Source organism: Scyliorhinus torazame, chromosome 16 (genome assembly GCF_047496885.1).
Source record: "Scyliorhinus torazame isolate Kashiwa2021f chromosome 16, sScyTor2.1, whole genome shotgun sequence".
Classification (NCBI taxonomy): Eukaryota; Metazoa; Chordata; class Chondrichthyes; order Carcharhiniformes; family Scyliorhinidae; genus Scyliorhinus; species Scyliorhinus torazame.
This window is the reverse complement of record NC_092722.1, coordinates 130,676,701-130,697,956: the sequence shown is the minus strand read 5'-3', so window position 1 is coordinate 130,697,956 and position 21,256 is coordinate 130,676,701. Positions and strand designations below refer to the sequence as shown.

General features: G+C 43.2%; 1 protein-coding gene across 1 annotated transcript in view; it reads right to left on the bottom strand.

The window, feature by feature from the left end:
* The window catches only part of LOC140392299 (myoferlin-like), a 309,204-nt gene that overhangs the window by 152,276 nt on the left and 135,672 nt on the right, over window positions 1-21,256 (bottom strand). Inside the window, exons 20-31 of the mRNA XM_072477615.1 lie at window positions 20,234-20,365; window positions 16,833-16,996; window positions 14,998-15,112; window positions 13,667-13,769; window positions 10,208-10,350; window positions 9,461-9,631; window positions 9,155-9,242; window positions 8,520-8,597; window positions 4,383-4,564; window positions 4,101-4,259; window positions 3,495-3,596; window positions 2,299-2,460 (exon numbers count right to left, since the gene is read on the bottom strand). Of these exons, the coding sequence (XP_072333716.1) occupies window positions 2,299-2,460; window positions 3,495-3,596; window positions 4,101-4,259; window positions 4,383-4,564; window positions 8,520-8,597; window positions 9,155-9,242; window positions 9,461-9,631; window positions 10,208-10,350; window positions 13,667-13,769; window positions 14,998-15,112; window positions 16,833-16,996; window positions 20,234-20,365 (1,599 nt within the window). The remainder of the gene's footprint in view (window positions 1-2,298; window positions 2,461-3,494; window positions 3,597-4,100; window positions 4,260-4,382; window positions 4,565-8,519; window positions 8,598-9,154; window positions 9,243-9,460; window positions 9,632-10,207; window positions 10,351-13,666; window positions 13,770-14,997; window positions 15,113-16,832; window positions 16,997-20,233; window positions 20,366-21,256) is intronic.

Sequence of the window (21,256 nt, the reverse complement as noted above, 5' to 3'; positions counted from 1 at the left end):
TACAGGCCCATATTGCTGTTGAATACAGACATGAAAGTTTTGGCTAAGTTAGTGGCGGGGAGGATGGAAGGATGTGCTCTGGGGTGGTTGCAGAGGATCAAACAGACTTTGTGAAGGGTGGGCAACTCCCTAGTAATATTAGGCGGTTATTGAATGTGATCATGATTCCGTCGAGGGCAGGTACTGGAGGTAGTTGTGTCTATGGATGCAGAGAAGGCTTTTTACCAGGTGGAGTGGCGGTACCTGTTCAAGGTTCTGGGAAGGTTTGGGTTCAGGCCGAAGTTTGTGGCATGGGTGCGTCTATTGCACGTGGCTCCAGTGGCGAGTGTACGGACAAACAAGGTGAGCACATTGTGTTTTGGTTGCATAGGGGAACGAGGCAGGGGTTTCTGCTGTCGCTGCTGCTGTTTGCACAAGCAATAGAGTCCTTGGCAATGGCCCTTAGGGGGTCAGCAGAGTGGCAGGGGATTGGGGGGGGGGGGGGGGGGGGGGGGGGGGGAGTAGGGAGCATTGGGTGTCGTTGTACGTGGACGACCTGCTATTGGATGTGTCAGACCCGCTGGAGAGTATGGGGAGAATTATGGGCTTATTAGAGGGGTTTGGGGCTTTTGCGAGTTAGAAGGTGAACGTGGAGAAAAGCGAGGTGTTCCAGTGAACGAGGCAGGTCGGGGAGCTAATTTAGGGGTGTTGCCATTTAGGGTAGCCAGGGATAGGTTTAGGCATCTGCGGATCCAAGTGATGGGGGAGTGGGCAACATTGCACAAGTGGAATTTAACAAAGTTGGTGGAGGAGATAAAGGAGGACTTTGGGAGGTGGGATTGGCTACACCTGACACAGGCAGGGTGGGTCCAAGTGGTAAAAATGAATGCCCTGCCAAGGTTCTTATTTGTATAACAGACACTCCCGATCTTTATTACGAAGGCCTTTTTCCGGAAGCTGGATGCAATCATTTTGGAGTTTATATGGGCGGGGAAGGTGCCAAGGGTGAAGAGGGCCCTTCTGCAGAGGCAGAGAGGGGGTTTGGCGTTACCGAATCCAATGCACTACTATTGGCCAGTGAATATGGAGAAAGTGAGGTGGTGGTGGGAAGGCAAGGGGTTAGGATGGAGAAAGAGTCCTGTCGGGGTCTCGCCTGAGGGCCATGGTGACAGCGGCGCTGCCGCTGGCATCGAGGAGATATACGGAGAATCCGGTTGTCCAGTCCACGATTAGGGTGTGGACCCAACTGAGGAGACACTAGGATGGAGCAGATGTCGGTCTTGACACCGTTGTGTGAGAACCACGGGTTCAAACGGAGGAGACCGATGATATGTACAGGAGGTGGAGAGAGGTGGGCTGGCGAATGAGGGATTTGTACCTGGAAGAGAGGTTCGCAAGGAGAGCTGCAGAGAGGGTAGAGCTCCCGAAAGGATGTGAATTTAGGTATATACACAAGTGAGGGGCCTTGCACGGAAGATGTGGAAAGGGTTTCCCAGGCTGCCGAAATATGCCCTATTGCAAAGATTGCTGCTTCCGGATGTGGAAGGAGAGGAGCACAAGTGGTGAGGGTCAACGAGAAATGGGAGATAGAGAGAAAGATAGGTTGGGGAGTGTGGAGTGAGGCACTGCGTAGGGTGAATTCAATCTCATGTGCGAGGATAAGTTTGATACAGTTTAAGGTGCCACACAGGGTACACATGACTCAGGCGAGAATGAGTGGGTTCTTCCGGGGCAGCCGAATAGTGCGAGAAGTGCGGCGAGGACTAGTGAACCATGCACATATGTTTTGAGGGTGTGAGAAGTTGGAGAGATACTGCGCGGAAGTGTTTGGGACGCTAGCAAAGATTGTGTGGGGTAGAGGCCGGGCCGGACCCCATGGTGGCGATTTTTTGGGTATTGGAAATGTCAGAGCTGAAAAAGGGGAAAAGAAACTTGTGCAGACTGTCAAATTGAGCGTTGGGGGAGAAATGTTTCCCCAGATTATTTATATTTTTTGGCTATTTTGGGAATAAAATACATGAAACAAATTCTGTCTTGCGGCCCACTGAAATGAAGGGCCTGTGCTGCAGCCCATTCACTAGCCTATGGTCCATCACTGGTCTAAATCATCCAGTGCTAACTCTTGAATGATACAGGTGAAGTGGTGCAATCATATATAGATGACAGTGGAGTAAGGTGCCAATTAAATATTTCATAAGTCTGGAGTAACAGAATTAAATTGATCCGTTGCATTGCATGCAATAAGAAAGTGGTTGAATTCCACCAATTCAATATTATGAAGGGATTTATTGTATGGTGATTCAGTACCCAAATACATACCACTTTCATAAAGAGAACAGAAGCGGGGAAGTTTGGACATTTCTTAAGACTCTTGATCACTGCCGATTCCAAACGCTCGCCGCCACATTCCACAATGAGACTTGGGGACGTAACAGCAGCCAATTGGTAGGTCTTCATGTTCCTCAACCCCCATGTTAGGATCTGCAATGATATTCCAGTTAAATAACCTGAATGACACTTGGATTAGCAAACTCCTTCACTTCTTTAGTTTGAAACAAACGGCACAGGTAGTTATTTCAACCAATAGTTTCTAAAATATAAAGCAACATAACGAGTTGGTCCAGATTTTGCAACATTTGAGGTGAGGATGTCAACACTACTGACAGCAACTTCGGGAGTCCACACAGCCGTAGGTAAACTCAGAAACTGAGAAGTTACAGTCAGTGATACCTGTTCCACCCCAGGTTGTGCAGTCATTGCCCTTTGTAAAGGGGGCAGAGTCATGGGTGTGAATTTGGGTAATCTTCCACTATTCTCACTTTTAATTGTGGACCAACGTTTTCAACTGTTCTCAAACCAGGACAATCTGAGTTTTCAAATGCAGGTGCAAGTGACGATTACTGAACAGTAGCTCTGACCCAGAGAAAAATAAGTTGAGAAGTGGGGAGTCTCATTCTTCAAAATAAAATCAAAGTTGCAGAAGTAGTTTTTCCTGTGTGGCTCTTAATTCTCTCAATCTCACGTAAAATACCCGATCACTATTGCACTTCTCATGCAATGATATAAAAACATTAGAACTTGCTGCATTACTGTCTTAGAGCGTCAACAAAGGTTCTTTAACTTGATTTGTTGAACAGCTTGTCCGACTTAGACACCACTGATCCCTTTTGGAAGACATGGAATTCAAACAGGTGCTGCTGAAAGTGGAAACATTTGGGCATCTATAAAGGAGGTAAAAGGCAAAAGCTGCTCTTTCACCAGAGATATCAAAACCTGGGCTTTAGCATATCTAGAAATCCAAACATCTATTTGAATAGCAAAATAAATAAGTTTGCATGTGGTAAACTGCTCCAGTACTAAGTGAGTTAGTTCAAGGTAACATTGTGATTTTTTTTTTTGTCTCCAGTGGATCCTGGTGTACAATATTAAAAGGAGCAATATAGTAAAATTAGTCATGATTTGTGCCTCTTGTAAACCAAGCAAATGCGGAATAAAATTAATGAAATTAGACTCACCTCGACTGCAGTAAGCTGCACGATTGGTCTAATGCCATGTGGCACCATGTACAGTGTGCCTGACCGGATTGGAGGAAGTATTGGTAAATTAGATCCATCAGGCTGTCGGAACGAGAAGGGGGGGAATAAAAAAGTTAAGAGTAGAAAAGTACTACAAGAGCAAAAAAGATGAAGTGTTTCAACAACATTTTGCAGTAACAAAACAGCAAGATTACTTTAAAGAAACAAATAATTCTCTTGTGTGACGGTCTAGAAAATCAAACAGGATGTAGAGTCTGAAGAGCTATGGGGGAGGTAAGGAGCAAACGGCAGCCAAAGGCCAAAACCAGTCAAAGAGGTGCCATCTTGGTTGGAAGGGATTACAGGCTCCTGAATGGGCCAACAGGTTTGAGTGTAACCAGGTAGAATTTCCCTTTACATCTGGGTCATTTGTGCAGATAGAAGGAGGGAGTCGGCAAAATTTCCCCAAGCTCCTCAATAATGATCCGGCAGAGAAAATAGTATAAACACTAAGCCAGCCGAAACTCAGATAGGAAATTGCAGATAAGGGATAATGACATTTGTTATTGTACTGACAAAGTATAAAAGTTACTCCAATGTATTTACTTTATCTTTCAGTATTAGCTCGGCAGCTACAAGGAGCTCCCCAGCTTTCTTTGTTCCATTCTTTATTGGGTACCAGAGGAGTTTGGGGGCCATATCCGTTTCTGGATTTAGCTTCACCATCGGAGGGCAGGCACATCTGCCTAAAAATTCATCTTTACCCTGCGTCGAGAAAAAAACATCATGTTAAATTTTATTTAAAGGTCTTCAAATTTTCCCTCAACTTTTCCCTCAACACAGCCAAAAACACAACATGGTCAAACCAAAAACAAAAGAAAGACGTACGACTTGGTCCTCGTCAAATATTTCAATCATCACGTTTGGCGGATTTTTAATGAGGGTTTCAGGGCTGCCGTAAATGTCAATATCATTGACGATGAGGGTCTGGTCCCACGTTGGGTTCAAAGTGGATTTGATAACTTCGGTCGTCTTACTTTGATGAAGAAATGAAACATGAGCGTATGGATCTGCAAAGATAAAGTAACAATTTTGACCCGAAAGAGAACATACATTTCAGGTCAATCGGATACTCCGAAAAAGTGAAAAGAGTGAAAAATCAGATTCCATTAAAAGCAAAATATGCAGATGGAACTTGTGCAACAGAACAATGAAAATTGAAATGAACACCTACACTACTGTGGTTCAGATTTCTAAACAAGAGCATTCTTGAATGATTTACACCATCTAAATTTATAAATGGACTTCTTAATCTTATTACTGATTTACGCAATGCCACGACCCTTCCTTCTCTGCACACTCTCATTGGACGGCTGCTGATGGTAGTTGCTGCAAAATAATTGGTCTCAGCAACTCTGGCCGAGGAAGCACACAGGCAAGGAGAAACCAAGAGAAACAAGGTTCTCTGCTCATTGCTATCCAGTGGCTTGTGTTACACAGTCCCTTTGTGCAGAACTTGGGAGTGAGGATAGGGTCATGCTTGGCTGAGATACCATCCTCACATCAATGGCTAAATGGCTTGCAAACAATTCACTGTTAAGCTTGCACAAGGAATGATCACCTAAGGCCAGACACCACTAACCAGCAACCAGGACAAATTTAGAAAATCCAAAAACTGACAACTCAAACAGAACCAAGAATAAAATCTTGTCATAAAACGTGTCATGAGGTGCCGGTTTATATACACCAGCTGGAGGTTAATCGAAAGGATATTTTTGAAGTAGTTTTGCAGATATCATAAAAGGACCCCCTCATCCACCACAGACCAGAATTCTGAAAGAATTCCCACCCACAGTGATATTCAATCTTGGGAGCAGTCACAGTCAATAGGAGCCGGGCCGGATGTGCAATTGGAGCTTTTATTGGTCACCTGCCAGCACAAAGACAGAGACAGTGCCCACAAATGCTGACCATCTGGTGAAACAGTTGATAAGTATCATGAGTCAACACCTTCAGAACAGGTGAGGAGAAAGTTAGACAGGCCAGGGGCGAAAAGATGATTAGGGAAAAGTTGCAATAGCTACTGATTTGCATAACATTTCTCCTCACAGTACTGCCTTCCCTCAAAAACATCCCAAACGAATTTATAACAAGAGATGGTTGGCAGCTGTTGGTCTCCAACATATAGGGCGCGATCTACCAGCCACACTGCACCGGAAAAGCATCTTGCTGCGGTGCAGCGTGGCTGGTGAAAGCCAGGCGATTCCGCTCCTGGGGACCACCCAGCTTGCAAGGAGACATTTCAAAGAGAATCCCACCCATAATGGGCGAGATCAGTTTTTCGCAAATCTGCATATTAGAGCAAGGCAGTACGCCTCTCTCTAATATGCAGATGTCCAAGGTACCTGGGGCAGATTCTCTGCCCCTCTAACATTTATGGTGGGCAATCCAAAATACTGTAATACAGCTTTAACAAAATACATGGGAGTTATAGCTGGGACATATTTGCACATTTGGGCTCCAGTGAGTCTGGCATCAGCAGTACACAGAAGCCAAAAATGGGTTGCTGACTGGCAAGGGTGACTTGAGGGCTGGAATTGCAAGTCAGGTTAGCTTGTTGTTCAGATGTCAGAGGCACCCGTCCCATTGATGAAGAATTGGAAATATTTCAGTTTGTAGTTACTTAGGTGCAGAACGCCCTGCAAAATAAAAAAGGTACAAAAATTGGGCACTTGCCAGAAAGAAAGAAGGGAAAGGAAAAGAAGGGGAGAGTGAGAAGAGAGAGGGAGAGAGAGAGAACGAGAACAAAAAGAGCACGCGTGCAGCAATGCAGCTACAATAGTTGGAAGTAGACTGGAGAATTAAGAGTTGAAATCTTTTTTTAAAAAGTTAAATCTTCAAGTTAAAATCCCAACAAAAGTCATGAGTGAAGAAAGCAGGTTCAAGGAACCAAGAGGGGAAGACCCCAGAATTCAAGGAATCACAGCAAAGTTTCCCCAGCCGCATTGAACTGGTGTATTGTGTCATGACTCGACTAATGTAAAGGATGTGTCTTTATTGTCCAGTAAACCTCGTTGGTCGTTTGCTAAATTAGTGATTGCTCTTTCTTTGCCACAAAGCTCATTCCTCAACAATAATTTGTTGCAGTGTTTCGTAGGCCGCAGCCCACTTAACACTACCAACAGGCCAGTCTGGAATTTCTACCCGTTTATATTTATGGTTGCTTCCCCTCGTTGGAGAAAAGACATCTTTGGGCTCTGGCATTATCTACAGCCCTCAATCACCTTTATCTGAACAGCAGGTACTTGGTGAACATGACTATTTCCTGTACAAGCTCTCAGCCCAGTTCCAGAAGTGATTCGACAGGTCAGCTGCAGGTCAGCCTTCAATAGCTGACTGCAGAGTTCAAGGCATTTAACTCTTCTACTGCCAACCCCTTTGGATTTGGAAATAAAACACTGGAAATTCTGAAGGTAATCCGATGTAATAAGCGTGCGTAGCAACTCTTACTACTGCCACACAATTGCCGAGAAGGCAGAGAACACCAAGTGAAATTTGCAGCAGTACTGCACTTGGATTCGATGCTAGAGACTTCAGAGAATTGCAACAGCGACACCAGAACATAGGCGTTCAAAACCCAAATGATATGGGCTGATTTCCCTCCATGTTTCAGACAATCGCTCGACAACCATGACAGAAAAGTGTCCTCAGCTTTTTCTTTCGTTATTGGAATGGCACAACTCCATGGTGGGATTGTACACTGGGACTGACTGGTGCAAACAGAAGCAGAAATCAGGCACATGAAGCCCTATTACTTACCAGCAGGGCCCATTGGAGTGAAACAGCCAGGTAGTTACATATTTTCCGCCCCCCCCCCCCTTTTACCCTCAAAATGCTGCCCGGGAACCCTGTGAACCTTCTGGCCTGCAGAGGTTTCCAAAGCTTCAGCCAGCAAGGCTGTGAGGCCCCTTCTTTTTGGCAAAAGTGATTAAGGCGGGATGACCATGAACAACAGCACCCGTACGATGGGCTGCCCCTACCAGCAGATTATCGGAGAAATCCCAGGATCATGTCGTCGGAGGTAGAGACCTGATCAAATAGTCAGTCTCCATGTCTCCCGCTGTCTGTGAACCCAGGTTTACCCTACAATCTTATAAAGACATCTAGCTGTATCCAAATAGCTCTTTGATAATAGAGAACCTGAACAATCCTGGAAAAGGGAGCCATGTTGGCTTGCAACAATGCCAAATTTCAAACAATTTACACTCCAGGAGAAAAAAAACGACGGATTGGTTGACAAATCGATTCTGATTGGCCGACGCATCGCCATGGAGAAACCAAGGGAAATTGCCATGGAGAAACCAATGGGAAACTATAGGCTCCTCAAACTCCCGAGCAATTCAGAAAAAAAGTGCAAGGATTGAACAAATTCCTTTTGTTTACAGAGAACTGGTCCCTACGTATGAATACATGTCATTTCTAGCAATTGTGAATAAGTCACATCATATGCTCAACTGATCATCTTAATTGGCTTCAACAAAGGGTCATCTGGACTCGAAGCGTTAGCTCTTTTCTTTCCCTACAGATGTTGCCAGACCTGCTGGGATTTTCCAGCATTTTATCTTTGGATCTTAAATTGGTTGTTAATGTAGCTATTACAAAGGCATACAAGGCTATGGGCCAAGTGCTGGGAAACAGGATTAGAACAGTTAGGTGGTTGTTTTTGACCAGCGCAGATTCGATAGGCCGAAGGGCCTTTTCTGTGCTGTATGATACTATGTGCACACGCAGGGTTGTTCAGTAAGTGCTGTCCAAATCACAGAATCATATCTAATAGTAGACCTTATGTTTTGTTTCTGCAAGTGTGGTCTGGTTGAATATGGTCTGTATTCTGCCTTTAAAAACAAAGCAACATGTTGTTTGATTCAATCAGAAATTGTTCTTAATGGGAAAAATACAGACTTTACACAGCCAGCGAGTTAAAACACTGACAATATTTCTAAATCATACCTGACGAGTACATACCTGAAAAGCTGTCTTTGTCCATAGCAACTATGGCTCTTGCTTGATAAATATAGCAACGGAGGTGATAGATTGAAGGTCCTGGAACAATATACCAGCATTAGCAAAGATGCTCATGCTCTAGTCAACATTACATTCCCAAAGTGTCGATGTGAAGAGTCAATGTGGTGTAAGGCCCAAATGGACACCCAAGTGAAGCAGTGGCAAAGGTCCTTCTCTAGAATGCCTCAATTGCGCTTTGCTCCAATAACAGATAAAGGCCAACTCAAACTTCAGGCTGCATCTACTTTAGCACTAAAACACTGGTGCAAAATATGCTTCACACCAGTATAACAATGATCATTTGAATAGTTACAAATGCAATTTTTCAGGAGTTTTAGAAAATGGCTGTAGTGACTACTCTGGCACATAATCGTGGTTACAATTCAGTAGTCACATCTGGAGGCATTGGGTTCACAAGCTATGTACATAAACTGAAGAACAAAAGTAAATGTGGACAGCCCAGTTCTAAAATGTAGACCTTTATCATTACAAATTGAGGGGGGTTGTTTAGCCTTCACTCGTCCACACCACTCCTGGTGGGAGATACCGCTTATTGCATTATGGCAGAATATCAAGAACTGTAGGGTTTTGCTTACGATCAAACACACAGGAGATCATTGGGGCACTTGCTCCGAACACCGAGTCTGTCGGTGATTTGTCACCATCCTCACCGGAAGCCGGAGCCTTAAAAAACAAACAGAATAAAATCAAGAAAGATGTCTCTCAGGTCATTTTTTTCCCTGCTCACCCGGATAGCTTCACTCCATAAACACAGAACACAAAAGAGAAATGCTGAAACGTTCATCACATAATAAGAAAGTAAACATGCACCCACAAATCTTGAAATATACCAGCATTGTAAAATGCAATTGGTGCAGCGAGGGTATTGCTTGTTAACTTACCAGAGCGCCTTCCAGTTTGAAGACTGCAGCGGGCCCAAGTCGTCCAGACGGCGCCATTTTCCTTCGCCATCTTCTGCGTCGATAAGTATCTGATTTGCGCAGCTTCATGTGAAAGTTCCAGCCAATCAGAGAGGCATATTCCCACCCTTCTAAATCATAAGATGACTGGCTCTGAAAGTTGGAAACAAGAGAAAGCCAACAAATAATTTTTTTAAAATCAGTAACTGATCGGGACGCTGTATATCAATACTTTCTTCCCCAGAGGGCTGTGCAAGTTCAGTCATCGTGATGGAGGTGATTAACTAGGACATAAAGTGTATGGAGATAGCATGTGTAAAAGGCATTGAAGTGTCTGATCAGCCATGATTCTATTGAATGGCAGAGCAGGTCCGATGGGCCGAATGGCCTACTCCAGTTCCTATGTTCCCGTATTTCCACAGTGCCTATAATCAAATGTTGCTATTTTACATTTTATTCACTTGAATTAAGGTGCACCAAAAGGCTTTGTTATTGTGTGGGCAGCAAACACACATCCAATAATTTAACTACACAAATCGTGAGTCAGGGGAAAAAGCTATTCAAATGTAAATTATATAATGGATTTTTAGGAGAAATTCTCCAATGGATTATTTTTGCAATCCAAGTTCACCCCCTAAACCCTTACAGCACAAAATAATTTTGACATTCTCCATAACTTGTTGCAACTTTCATCAAAGACCACCTTTACAACAGTCTGCCAGAATGTACCTTTTGTGACTGTGCAGTTTGCTGGTGGTCCTTCTTACGCCGACGCACCCAGCGCCTACGCCGATGGGTATGATACATTTTCTCTGTCGAGACCCAGGATTTGGGTTTGTCATCTGGGGGTATTGTTATTCCGTACTCCCATCCTGCAGTGTAAAGAAAGGACCAAAAATTGAATTGAAAAATAACAGATGGAGGGTTTAAAAAATTCGCCAGCTCTTGGAAACCTCAAAGCCGTTGCAAGTTACAATAGTCACAAGCGCCTTTGAAAGCAGAGTTTTACTTCTTGTTTGTTTGGCAGGGTTTTAAATAAGGAGAATGTGGGGTGGGGAAGGCAACTCACTTGGTGGTGTATCTCATTCTTCAGGCAAGTAGTGTCATGTGAGAGTACCTTTAAGAAATGGGTGTTTATCAGGTAGCTGCAGTGATGTCAGAGAGCGAGTGGAGCTGGGCTGTCTGTCTTTCACTTCGCTTTGAACAAAAGCTGGCGTGTGTCTGTGGGTTTTTAGTTTTGCTTTGAGAGCTGGATAGCTGCAGGAAAAGCAAGCAGCTGTACAAGGATCTCTCTGCAATCTAAAGACCGTCTCCAGATCATTTGGATGATTTCAAAATGATAACTGCTCTCAGCAGAGAATTTAAACCTGATCTTGGTGTTTAAAAGGTTCTTTTGTCTAATGGATGTTGCAAGGAAAGATTAAGAGTTACTTATAGAATATTGTATCTGTAGGGATTATTGGTGTTGATAGTTGTTAAGAGGTTTACAGTCTTAATTGGATGTTTATAAAGTCTGAATTGGTTTCATAAATAAACATTTTTTTAATTTAATAGTACTTTAATGCTCTGTTGCACCACACATGTAAAGTAAGCCGGTGTGTTCCCCATAACCACAATCTATTAAAAGTTGTGGGTCAGGTGAACTCCATGATACACTTTGGGGTTCTCTAAACTCTGGCCCATAACAAATGCAAAATATAATTTCTTTCAAGATTGGATTTTATAATTACATTGCAGAGGACATTAAACAGTAATAGAGATCTTTATAAAAAGGTGTAATATATAGGGGAACAATACAGCAGGTGCATAGGCATTATTGTTGGGGCCTTGGTTTTTGGCATCTCCCAGCCTCAGCCACTCTCTCCGTGCCATAGAATGAAACTTAATAAGTAGACTTAAATCCAACTATGAAATACAGTGTAGGAGATAAAACCATTTGCCACAGCTTTGCAAACCAGCTACTGTTGTGTGTATCTAGTGACAGCCCCCTCAGTAAACTGGCCAGATTTACTGCAGCCAGCGAGCTTTATGTGGGACAGACTAGAGAAGCTGCTATTGCTGCCCCGAGAGTAAAGACGATTAAGGGCAGGTTTATTTACCCAAGAGTGGTGGGAATGTGGAACTTGCTACCGCAGGGAGTGATTGAAGTTTAGAGTAATAAGGGGAAGCTAGACAAGCATTTGAAGGAGAAGGAAACGGAGGTTTACAATGGGAGTTTTAAAATGAGGAAAGATGGGAGGAGGCTCGAGTGAAATAAACTCCAGCGTGGACTGGTGGGGCCGAAATGGCATCTTTTGGTGCCGTATATCTTACCCATTGAAAAGTGAATGGGGTTTTGATGGTATAAATAAGGCTAAATGGTCTCCGCTGGCAGTGGGACTAATAACTAGGGAAGAAAAATTGCAAAAAGAATGAGCGGCAAGTTGAGATTTTCTCCCCCCCCAAAATGCAATAGGTTCCGATCTGGAATGCACAGCTGGAAATAATGGAAGGAAATCCAATAGCAATTTCCAAAAGCGGCGAATTAGATATATAATTGAAGGTAAAAACTACAGGGTGTGGGTAAAAAGCAGAGGGATTAACTGAATAGCTGTTTCAAGAGCTGTCAATGGCATAATGGAGCGAATGGCCTGCTGCATTATTATAAGTGCATGAGACATAGCCCATGACAAAGTGGAAATAAAACTGCAGTCACGGTGTGCCACTGTAACGTCCGAAACCTCAGCTGATAAAGTATAGCACAGCACACTACACTTGATCCCACTTATAACTTTTCAAACCATTTAATACACGTTTCACAATAGAATATTGTCAAGTAGCAACAGCGCAAACTTCAGAGCAGCTGTAGTAGCTCCCTCAAAATGTTTGCATGCTTCTACAGCGCTTGCTTTGTTTCAGCACAACTTCTTGCCCTGAGATTTTTGGGCAAATTTCCCCACGACAAATCATTAGGATGAAGTAACAAGTCATGCAGCACAGCAGGGGAGGACACCAATCAGCACATTAAACCTGGGAGAGCTCCTCCGAAAAAGCAATCCAGTTTTTCCCACCACGCCGCTCTTTCCACGCATCTCTGCGATTTGTTTTTCCACCTTGGAAGTATTTATCCGATTCCCTTTCAAATACAACACTAACCACTACCTTGTCAGACTGTGCATCCAAAGTTTAAACCACTCGTTTCACGACACCAGTTTTCCTCATACTGCCTCAATCTGGGCTCTCAGGCCATTGTCCCTTTAGCAATTCTAAATGGTTTCTCTTTCTTTCAGATCACCTCGTGATTTGAAACATTGCCATCAAATCTCTTCACCTTCTTGACTTTAAGAACCACTCCGGCTTCTCCAGATTATCCATGCAGCTGCTATCACTCAACGGCAGAACCATCCCGGTAAATCTCTTCTGTACCCTCTCCAGAACTTGCTCATCCTTCCTGAAGTCTGGACAATACTTGAACTGGGGCCAAACTGGTGTTTCATGTAGGTTTCGCACACATTCCTGGTTTTTATTCTTTATGCCTCCCAGTTAGAAAGCCTAGGATCCCAAATGCTTTATTAATTGTTTTGTCCTGCCACCTACCCCCATGTCTCTCTTCTTGCGCCTGCTTTAATATTGCAGTATTTGGCACATATTGCCTCTCCATTCTTCCTACCAATACGTGCAATGTAGTGTTCAATGGTTTGATTGATCCATGTAACTACGATGGTATTTCAAAGCACTGTAAATAAACCGGTTGCTGACTTGGTTCGAATGTCATATCTCCATTGCTTGAAGTAACACAGGGTATCCAAAAGGTACACTGCTAAACCAACAAATACATTACATGCATCCTCTCACTCTATTGTATTTTATCTGCAGTGTACCTACGCGTTCGACCAGCCCATGTCTTCCTGAAATCTTACCTGCCTCAATGGTTACTACCCTCCAAAGTTTCAGTTAATCTGCAAATTTCGGAATTGCATCCCCTGTACCCCAAAGTCCAAATCAATATTGCATCTTGAAAACAGTTTGTTGCCATCGCAGCTTGATACCAACGGGACATTAACTCTGTCTCCCCTTGCTCATCATTGAAAGTTAATTGGAATACTCAAAATTCATTTAAAAATCCAGCCTGGAACAACAACCAATAAAAATAATTCCCCATATACAGAACAAAACTTCTTCCGACATGTAGATCGGCATCAAAATCACCTTGTTCATCCACAGCTCGATTGACGTCATATTCCCATTCCTCCAGCCAATTCCATCCAGGTGGACACTCAATTTCCTCTTTTGAGGAACTCTTCTCACCATTCTGTCACGGAGAAAAATCAAAGCAAACCTTAGGGAATTTGCAACTATAGAGGCTTGTTCATAAACCATACAGTCGCAACAGCAGAATTTCAAGCTTGTAGTGTACAATTTTTTGAAAACCAAAGGATAGCACAGTAAGAGGGTAAAAATGTCCCGTGCTTTGTTAATTTGGTATTTAAATTTCAGTTAACAATGACCAAAATGCAGATAACAATACAGCGAGTAGAAGCCACCAGGTCTGACATTAGTATATTTTGAATGGAAGTGTGATCAGGTACAGCTATATTAGTATTTGTATTATTGGCATAAACATCACCCTCACTCAATAACATCACAAAAAAAAGTGGTGCAGTCTCTTGTAAACTTCAAATGCATAGGTATATTCACAGTCTGCTGAAAACATATTCAGTCTGCTGAAAACAGAGTGCAGTAGCTACATTTGACCAAAAAGTGCTCAAGGGACCATTGACAGATGGACCAGGCCAACTTCATAAAAAATATGCAAGGATGTGTTGCATTTATGGTTTGTGCAATGCGAGAGCTTACATAACAGGATTTCCTGGTTCCCTAGAAAAATTACAATGCAACATCAAAATTCATTCCAATAAGGGAGTGCAGCTGTGGTTTGCGTTAGGAGTGACATGGTTCTAGGCTCAAGTCCCACTCCAGGGCACACGCACAGACAAAAACCTCCAGGCTGACATTATAGTGCAGTACTGAGGGAGCACTGCGCGGTCAGAGGTGCTATCTTTCAGATGAGACATTAAGCAGAGACCCCCATCTGCCTGCTCGGATGGATGTAAAGGATTCTCTTATTGTTGGTGACGGGGTCAATGTTTAACCCTCAATCAGCATCACAAAAAAAAAACCAGATGATCTGATCATTATCATATTGCTGTTTGTGGGAGCTTGCAGAGTGTAAATTAACTGCTGCATTTCCTTCATTAAAACAGGGAATATACTTGAACAAGTACTTCATTGCAGTAAAGTGCTTTGAGACATCTGCTGGTCATGAGGAGCGCTATATAACTGTAAAGTCACTCGGTTTGTGACCTTGGAAATTTTGCTTTCATCTTGCCAAGTATTACCCAACTATAGATGGAGACCACGGTGCCGACGTGTGAAACAACACACTCCTGATTGACAGCTTTCCCTCAAATGTACGATCAGTTCCACACAAGGCTGCAGAGTAACAAAATGCCGACACGGTAAACATTACAAATGCACACCAGATCAGTGTAGGGTTCCTCTGCCACTTTCCATTCGGCTCCTGGGTAGCGGGCGTCATTTTCATAAACTTCATCAATAAATTCTGTGTGGCCAGCATCAGCTTCAGTCAGCAAACTTCGAAGAAAAATAAAAGTGAACCAAGTTATGGTACTTTTTAATATCATACGCAGAAAGGTACACCATTTATCTGGTCTCAATTCTCCCCTTCAGTTGGTCTAAAGGGCTGGCCTGCCACATTCAGTCCTCAACTAAGTAAATGTGTGCACTGCAATTGGCATTATTCCATGCTCAGAGGATACATTTACTCAGACCAAGAAAATTTGGTTTGAAAAGTCAATAAAGGACTCGCGCCAGAGAGAGTAACTAGAATTGAAAAGTTCCAAAAGATATGGTTTAAAAAAAAAAAAAAATCTTGCCCAAATCAAAAAGTTGCCAATTTCAACCCAAATCAATTCAGTTCTGAATAAATGCAGCAACCAAGTCAGAATAATCCATGGGGCATTGTAAGGGATATTAGAAACTGCAGAAAAAGAGACCTGAATTTTCCATTCAAAAGTTGGAGTCAGCCAGCCTCTGGCTAGTTCAAACTGGAATTTTCCACAGCTCTTCAAAGCTGTGAGAAGCGAGTCCAACAAAAACTATTAAAAACTCAGTCAGGCCTACACAGCAGCAATCTAGATCCTTTATTCGCCTTGCAGTTTGCACAATTCCTTTGGAATTGAAACGTTCCATTTTCAATCTATGAAGGAATAAATTCACTTCAGTTTGAGAAGGGTACAAGGCCGGAGGTTATTGCACTTGGTTCCAATCAGCAAAATAACAGTAGAGCTGGTTTTAAAAATTACAGTTTATTTCAGCACAAGATTAAAATAAAATCCTTCCAAATCAACATTATGCAAATGTTCATTAAACAGGAAGGATGCCGATTCATCCTGCCCCACACCAACTCCAATTTGTCAAGAGCCCATTTCGCACCCATGTCCATTGGCACCCCCCCTCTCCTCGGAATGCACAGGATTCATTTGGAGAACCAGTGCAGACATGATTGGCTGAATGGTCCTCTTGCACATTCTACAAACTCTGTGATGAACTCTGATTCTGTACATGCTAAATAAGGTCACTGTCTGTGCGGAGTCTGTACGTTCTCCCCGCGTCTGCGTGGGTTTCCTCCAGGTGCTCCGGTTTCCTCCCACAAGTCCCAAAAGAAGTGCTGTTAGGTAATCTGGACATTCTGAATTCCCCCTCAGTGTACCCGAACAGGCGCCAGAGTGTGGCGACTAGGGGATTTTCACAGCAACCTTAATGCAGTGTTAATGTAAGCTCACTTGTGACAATAATAAAGATGATTATTATTACAGGATAAATAACTTTGTATCTGGTGGGGTCTGCTGCCACCAGCTGACGGTGCACTGGTATAAACTGAATTGGTTTCAAATTATGTTTTGCCCAAGTGTTATTGCTCACAGTACAAATTGGATGATTTAAAACATGGTCAGCAAATGCCTCCTTCTGGCCAGAAGAGGTAGCGCAGTAGCAAGAGAACATTTCTCATAAATTGCAGAGAGCATGATGGGTGTTTGGCCATGTATGGGGGTTCAACGGACAGCCTGCTTTTGATCGTGTTCTGTGAGGGGTTGGGGAGGGTGGGTGGGGGGAGAAAAAGAGATGGGTTAGGAAGATTAAGCAGAGTAAATATCAAGAGTGCATAACTGGCCAAAAGGAACGGCTAAAGATAAAAGCAACAGTTTCTGTTCATCTAATTATTTTTCCACTGAAGACCCACACGAGTGAAGCAGGAAAGCCAATAAATCTTCAGATTAAAAACATTTCTGACCTTCTTTCGGGATCAATGAACCAGTCGCCTTCCCATTCCCAGCCTCGAGGGGGCATGAAGCTTTCCTTCTTCAGTTTTATTTTACCAGTTACATCAGAAAATTTGTGGCGACCCACGAGCCCACTCGTGCCCCATTTGCCTAGCAGCTGGGCTTGGTTTTCATACTGCATAACAAAGATAAATAAATGGGCAGAAAGAGAAAAAAAAAAGAGATGATCAAATGCCAAATTTGAGATAATGGCCCAAGTGTGACTTAAAATGCGGATTGTGAGGATTAGTCCTCAACTGTGATAAGAGCTCCTGTCTGGTTAAGCACAAAACCATTAAATCCAATGCATCTTACATCAGGTAATTATAACCTCCAATTTGGTCTGGTGCACAAAAAGAACCAAATGCAGCTGGTGACCAAACTAAAAATAATATCGAGCTAGCTGCTCCAGGTTTTGGTCAGTGGGACACCTGAATTAAGAGCAGCACAAAGACAGTTGTCAAAAGCATCTCATGCATCCCCTGCCCCTCGCTTAAGAAAATTACAAGAATACTGCTCGACAGTGAACTGTGGACCTGAATGTGAGGGAGCACACTTAAGAGTGTGATAGCGTACCAGAACCATGAATTTAAAACAGCATACAGGAAGACCTCACTTAAAAGCTGTGGTTATATTTTTGAAAATCAGAAACAGAGGTTCCCATAAATCAAGGTTAAAGCCATAGCTAGGTGCCTTTCGGCATTTCTCATTTCAGTAAAAGTACAATGTACAAGTTGAAATAGTCTACTGTACATGTGTGGCACTGTGCATTCCTAGCTGAAACATGTCACAAAATAAAATGAATCACTTAATATAAAAGAAATGCAACAGTATCCAATTGACAAATACTCACCAGACAGTGCTTTTACATTGACTAGTCTCATCGAGTGGCAGACGTCGGTCACTGCAGGTACCAGCTGAAGTTCCAGACCTGCAGTGACCGACTTCTGCCAGTAGGTGAAGTCGATGACTTTAGTGGGAGGTCAGCACTGGGAAAGCCAGAAACAGGGGCAGCAGCGGAGCGAGCTGCCAGGAGAAGAACAACAGAGCTGGGACTCTGGGGGTGCCGGAGTAAGGATGAGAACTGACGAAGGTTAATTGAGTAAATAGACTAAAAAGCTAAAGGGGTAAAATTAACAGTGGGAACCATTTAAAGAAACAATTCAAAATGCTCAAAAATACATTGCATTGGAAAGCAAAAAAAACTCAGCAGGGAAGACCCAGCCATTGCTCACTCAGGAAGCCAAGGTACGTATTATGTTCAAGGAAGAGGCTTAGAATGTTCAAAAAAACAGTAGCAAGTTTAAGGATTGGAAGCGCTTCAGAAACCAGCAGAGGGCCACCAATGATTGATAAAAAGGGGGGGGGGGGGGGAGAAAGAGTGAACTAGCCAGAAGTATAAAAAGATTGTAAGTAGATGAAAAAGGAAAAGAGTAAACTAAATTAAACATTGGTCCCTTAGAAGCAGAGACAGGAGAAATCATGGCAAATGAGGAATTGGCAGTGGCATTGAATAAATATTTTGTGCCTGGCTTCAGGGTAGAAGAGTCTCATATCAGAAATAGACAGTAACCTAGCAGCTACAAAGAGTGAAGAAATTAATATCAACAGAGATAAAGTATCGGAGAAACAAGAGACTAAAATCTTTCAAACACTCGGGACCTGGTGGTCTACACCCCAGGGTTCCAAAAGAGAAAGCTGCAGAGATGATAGATGTGCTGGCAATGAGGTTTGATGTTCCAAAACGTTTTTGGGAACAGTCAGATTAAATTGGAAGTTGGCAAATGTTTCAAAGAGGGAGAGAGATAAAGAATGATCTTCAGACCAGTTAGCCCAGTTGTTCTGAAAATGGCGAAATATATTAAGGAATCCGAAGCAATGCATTTGGTACGATTAGAACAAGTCAACATGGTTTTACTGAAGGGAAATTACGGGCACGATCTACCCGAATGAGAACAGAGTCCCATAGCGCACGATTAGCCAGGCGTTTCCCGGCACTCGGAGCGCCATTTGCGTGGCTGAGGTCCTACTTAGTCCTGTTTTCTGCACTGAGGAGCTCTGCTTGGCAGAATACCTCAGTGCAGGGAGAGATCTGGACACATTTGTAAATGGCGTCCCGATTTCTCGAACCCCCCCCTCCCCCAAGTGCTTGGCTGACAAGTGCCAGGGTGCCACCCTGTCCAGAGGCCAAGCATCAGGGGCCTCCGATCCCTTGGGAGACCCCCATGAGTGCCATTCCTTGTGGTCCCCATTTGTGGGAACAGCACTGAATGTTGCTCGCTGGGTTCTCCAAGGCGAGTGAGTTGGACCCCACGCCTTAGGTAGATGTTGGGAACGCATACTGGAGTGAGACTAGCCGTCTTGCTCCAATATTCAAATTTGCCAGAAAGTGATGTCTCGCAAGGTCGTGTTCGATCTCACGAAATGTGGCGAGCAGGGTTGATCCCAGTAAAGGGATCTCCCGGCATCAAATGTGCCGCTTTTCAGGTGCAATGCGGACAGTAGATCTTGCCCCATGATCTTGACAAATGTATTAGAATGTTTTGATTATGTAACCAGCAGGGGTAGATAAGGGTACATAGTCACAAGTAGGCGAGACCAGGTAAGGACAACAGATTTCCTTCCCTAAAGGACATCAGTGAGCCAGCTGGGTTTTTTCATAGATTCATAGAATTTACAGTGCAGAAGGAGGCCATTCAGCCCATCGAGTCTGCACCGGCTCTTGGAAAGAGCACCCTACCCAAGGTCAACACCGCCACCCTATCCCCATAATCCAGTAACCCCACCCAGCACTAAGGGCAATTTTGGACACCAAGGGCAATTTATCACAGCCAATCCACCTAACCTGCACATCTTTGGACTGTGGGGGGAAACCGGATCACCCGGAGGAAACCCACGCACACACGGGGAGGATGTGCAGACTCCGCACAGACAGTGGCCCAAGCCAGAATCGAACCTGGGACCCTGGAGCTGTGAAGCAATTGTGCTATCCACAATGCTACCGTGCTGCCCTAATTTTTTTATTTTTCTACCAATTAACGTCATTAGACTATTAATTCCAGATTTTAATTGATTTTCACCATCTTTAATGGTGGAATTTGAACCCAGGTCCCTGGATTACCAGCCCTGCAATAGTAACCTTTGCGACATGGCCTCCCTAATTGCAGGAAGAGACTATGTCATAATGACAGATAATTTAGTTACATAGCACGTGCCAAGGTTCTGGAATCTTCCACAAATGATTAGGAAAGTCACATGCCACATCTATACAGCTATAAGTATTTTAATTTTGCTTTTTCAATGTTTTTCGTTTCGGCATCTTTGTATTGTCTCAGTGCAAAACTTTAAACAAACCAACATACTTATGGCTTACCAATTCAGAAAATACACTGAAGGTTCCTTCTGAAAAACTGTTGAATTTGCTCTCCACAGCAGAAAGGCCAAGCCAAAAGCGGACACGTAACTGAATTGGAATTTTGGAATTTTTGTTCTTGCCTCCCACATACTAGAAGAATGAATAGACGTTGGAGTTTAGACCGTCTGAATTTTCCGAGTGAAACCATACACATTTTGACTCACCAACATATCATACTGCAACTTTTAAAATCAATCACACCAATCTTCAAAAAATCCTCTCAGTAACCGAGACAGTGTGTTTCCAGTCACAACCGACACAAATCAGGTTTGAAGTTTGCTGGCAGAACCCCTTAGTTTGGACAAGGTGCGGGAAGACAGGGAATTAAAAATAAACATCAAATGGACAGTGCTTCTGCCAACAGGGTTCATTCAGTGACTGGGTGTTGGGATGTTTTCTACAGGCAGATGTTGGGCAAGAAATGGATCGAGTTGGCCCTTCAGTGTCAAGTAACCTGCTGACATTTTATTTAACAAGCAGCCATTTGGTTCAGAAGCTTTCAGACATCTGTGGAATTGGCACCAGCCAAAGTCATTGGAGAAAAAAAAAAATGTCTGGAACTTGGCCCAGCATCAAATACAATCATCTGGAATTTCCATAGAGTTCTCTCAGTTTCCGATCAAACAATGGAAAAACAGCCTAAATAATTTTCACACCAGTTTTAACAATGTTTTTACTTCAGCCATGGCAAGGAAGCAAGAGAACATTGGTGTGAATTTTAATCCATAGTCTCGAAGTGTAAAACTGCAAGGGGAGTATAATTTTGAAAGACCCACACTAAAGCAGCTGGAATATTTTGATCTCAAGTCCCACAAAGGTGAACTTACCATGATAAATACTAAAACATTTGACTTTTAAAATGGTTACTGTGTGGCAATTTTCTTCAGAGCCATTTAGTGTCACAATGGGGACAAAAACTATCTTAATGCAGATTGTCTTAGTGTCCAACTTAACACAACATTATGCAACTGTTGAAATTGC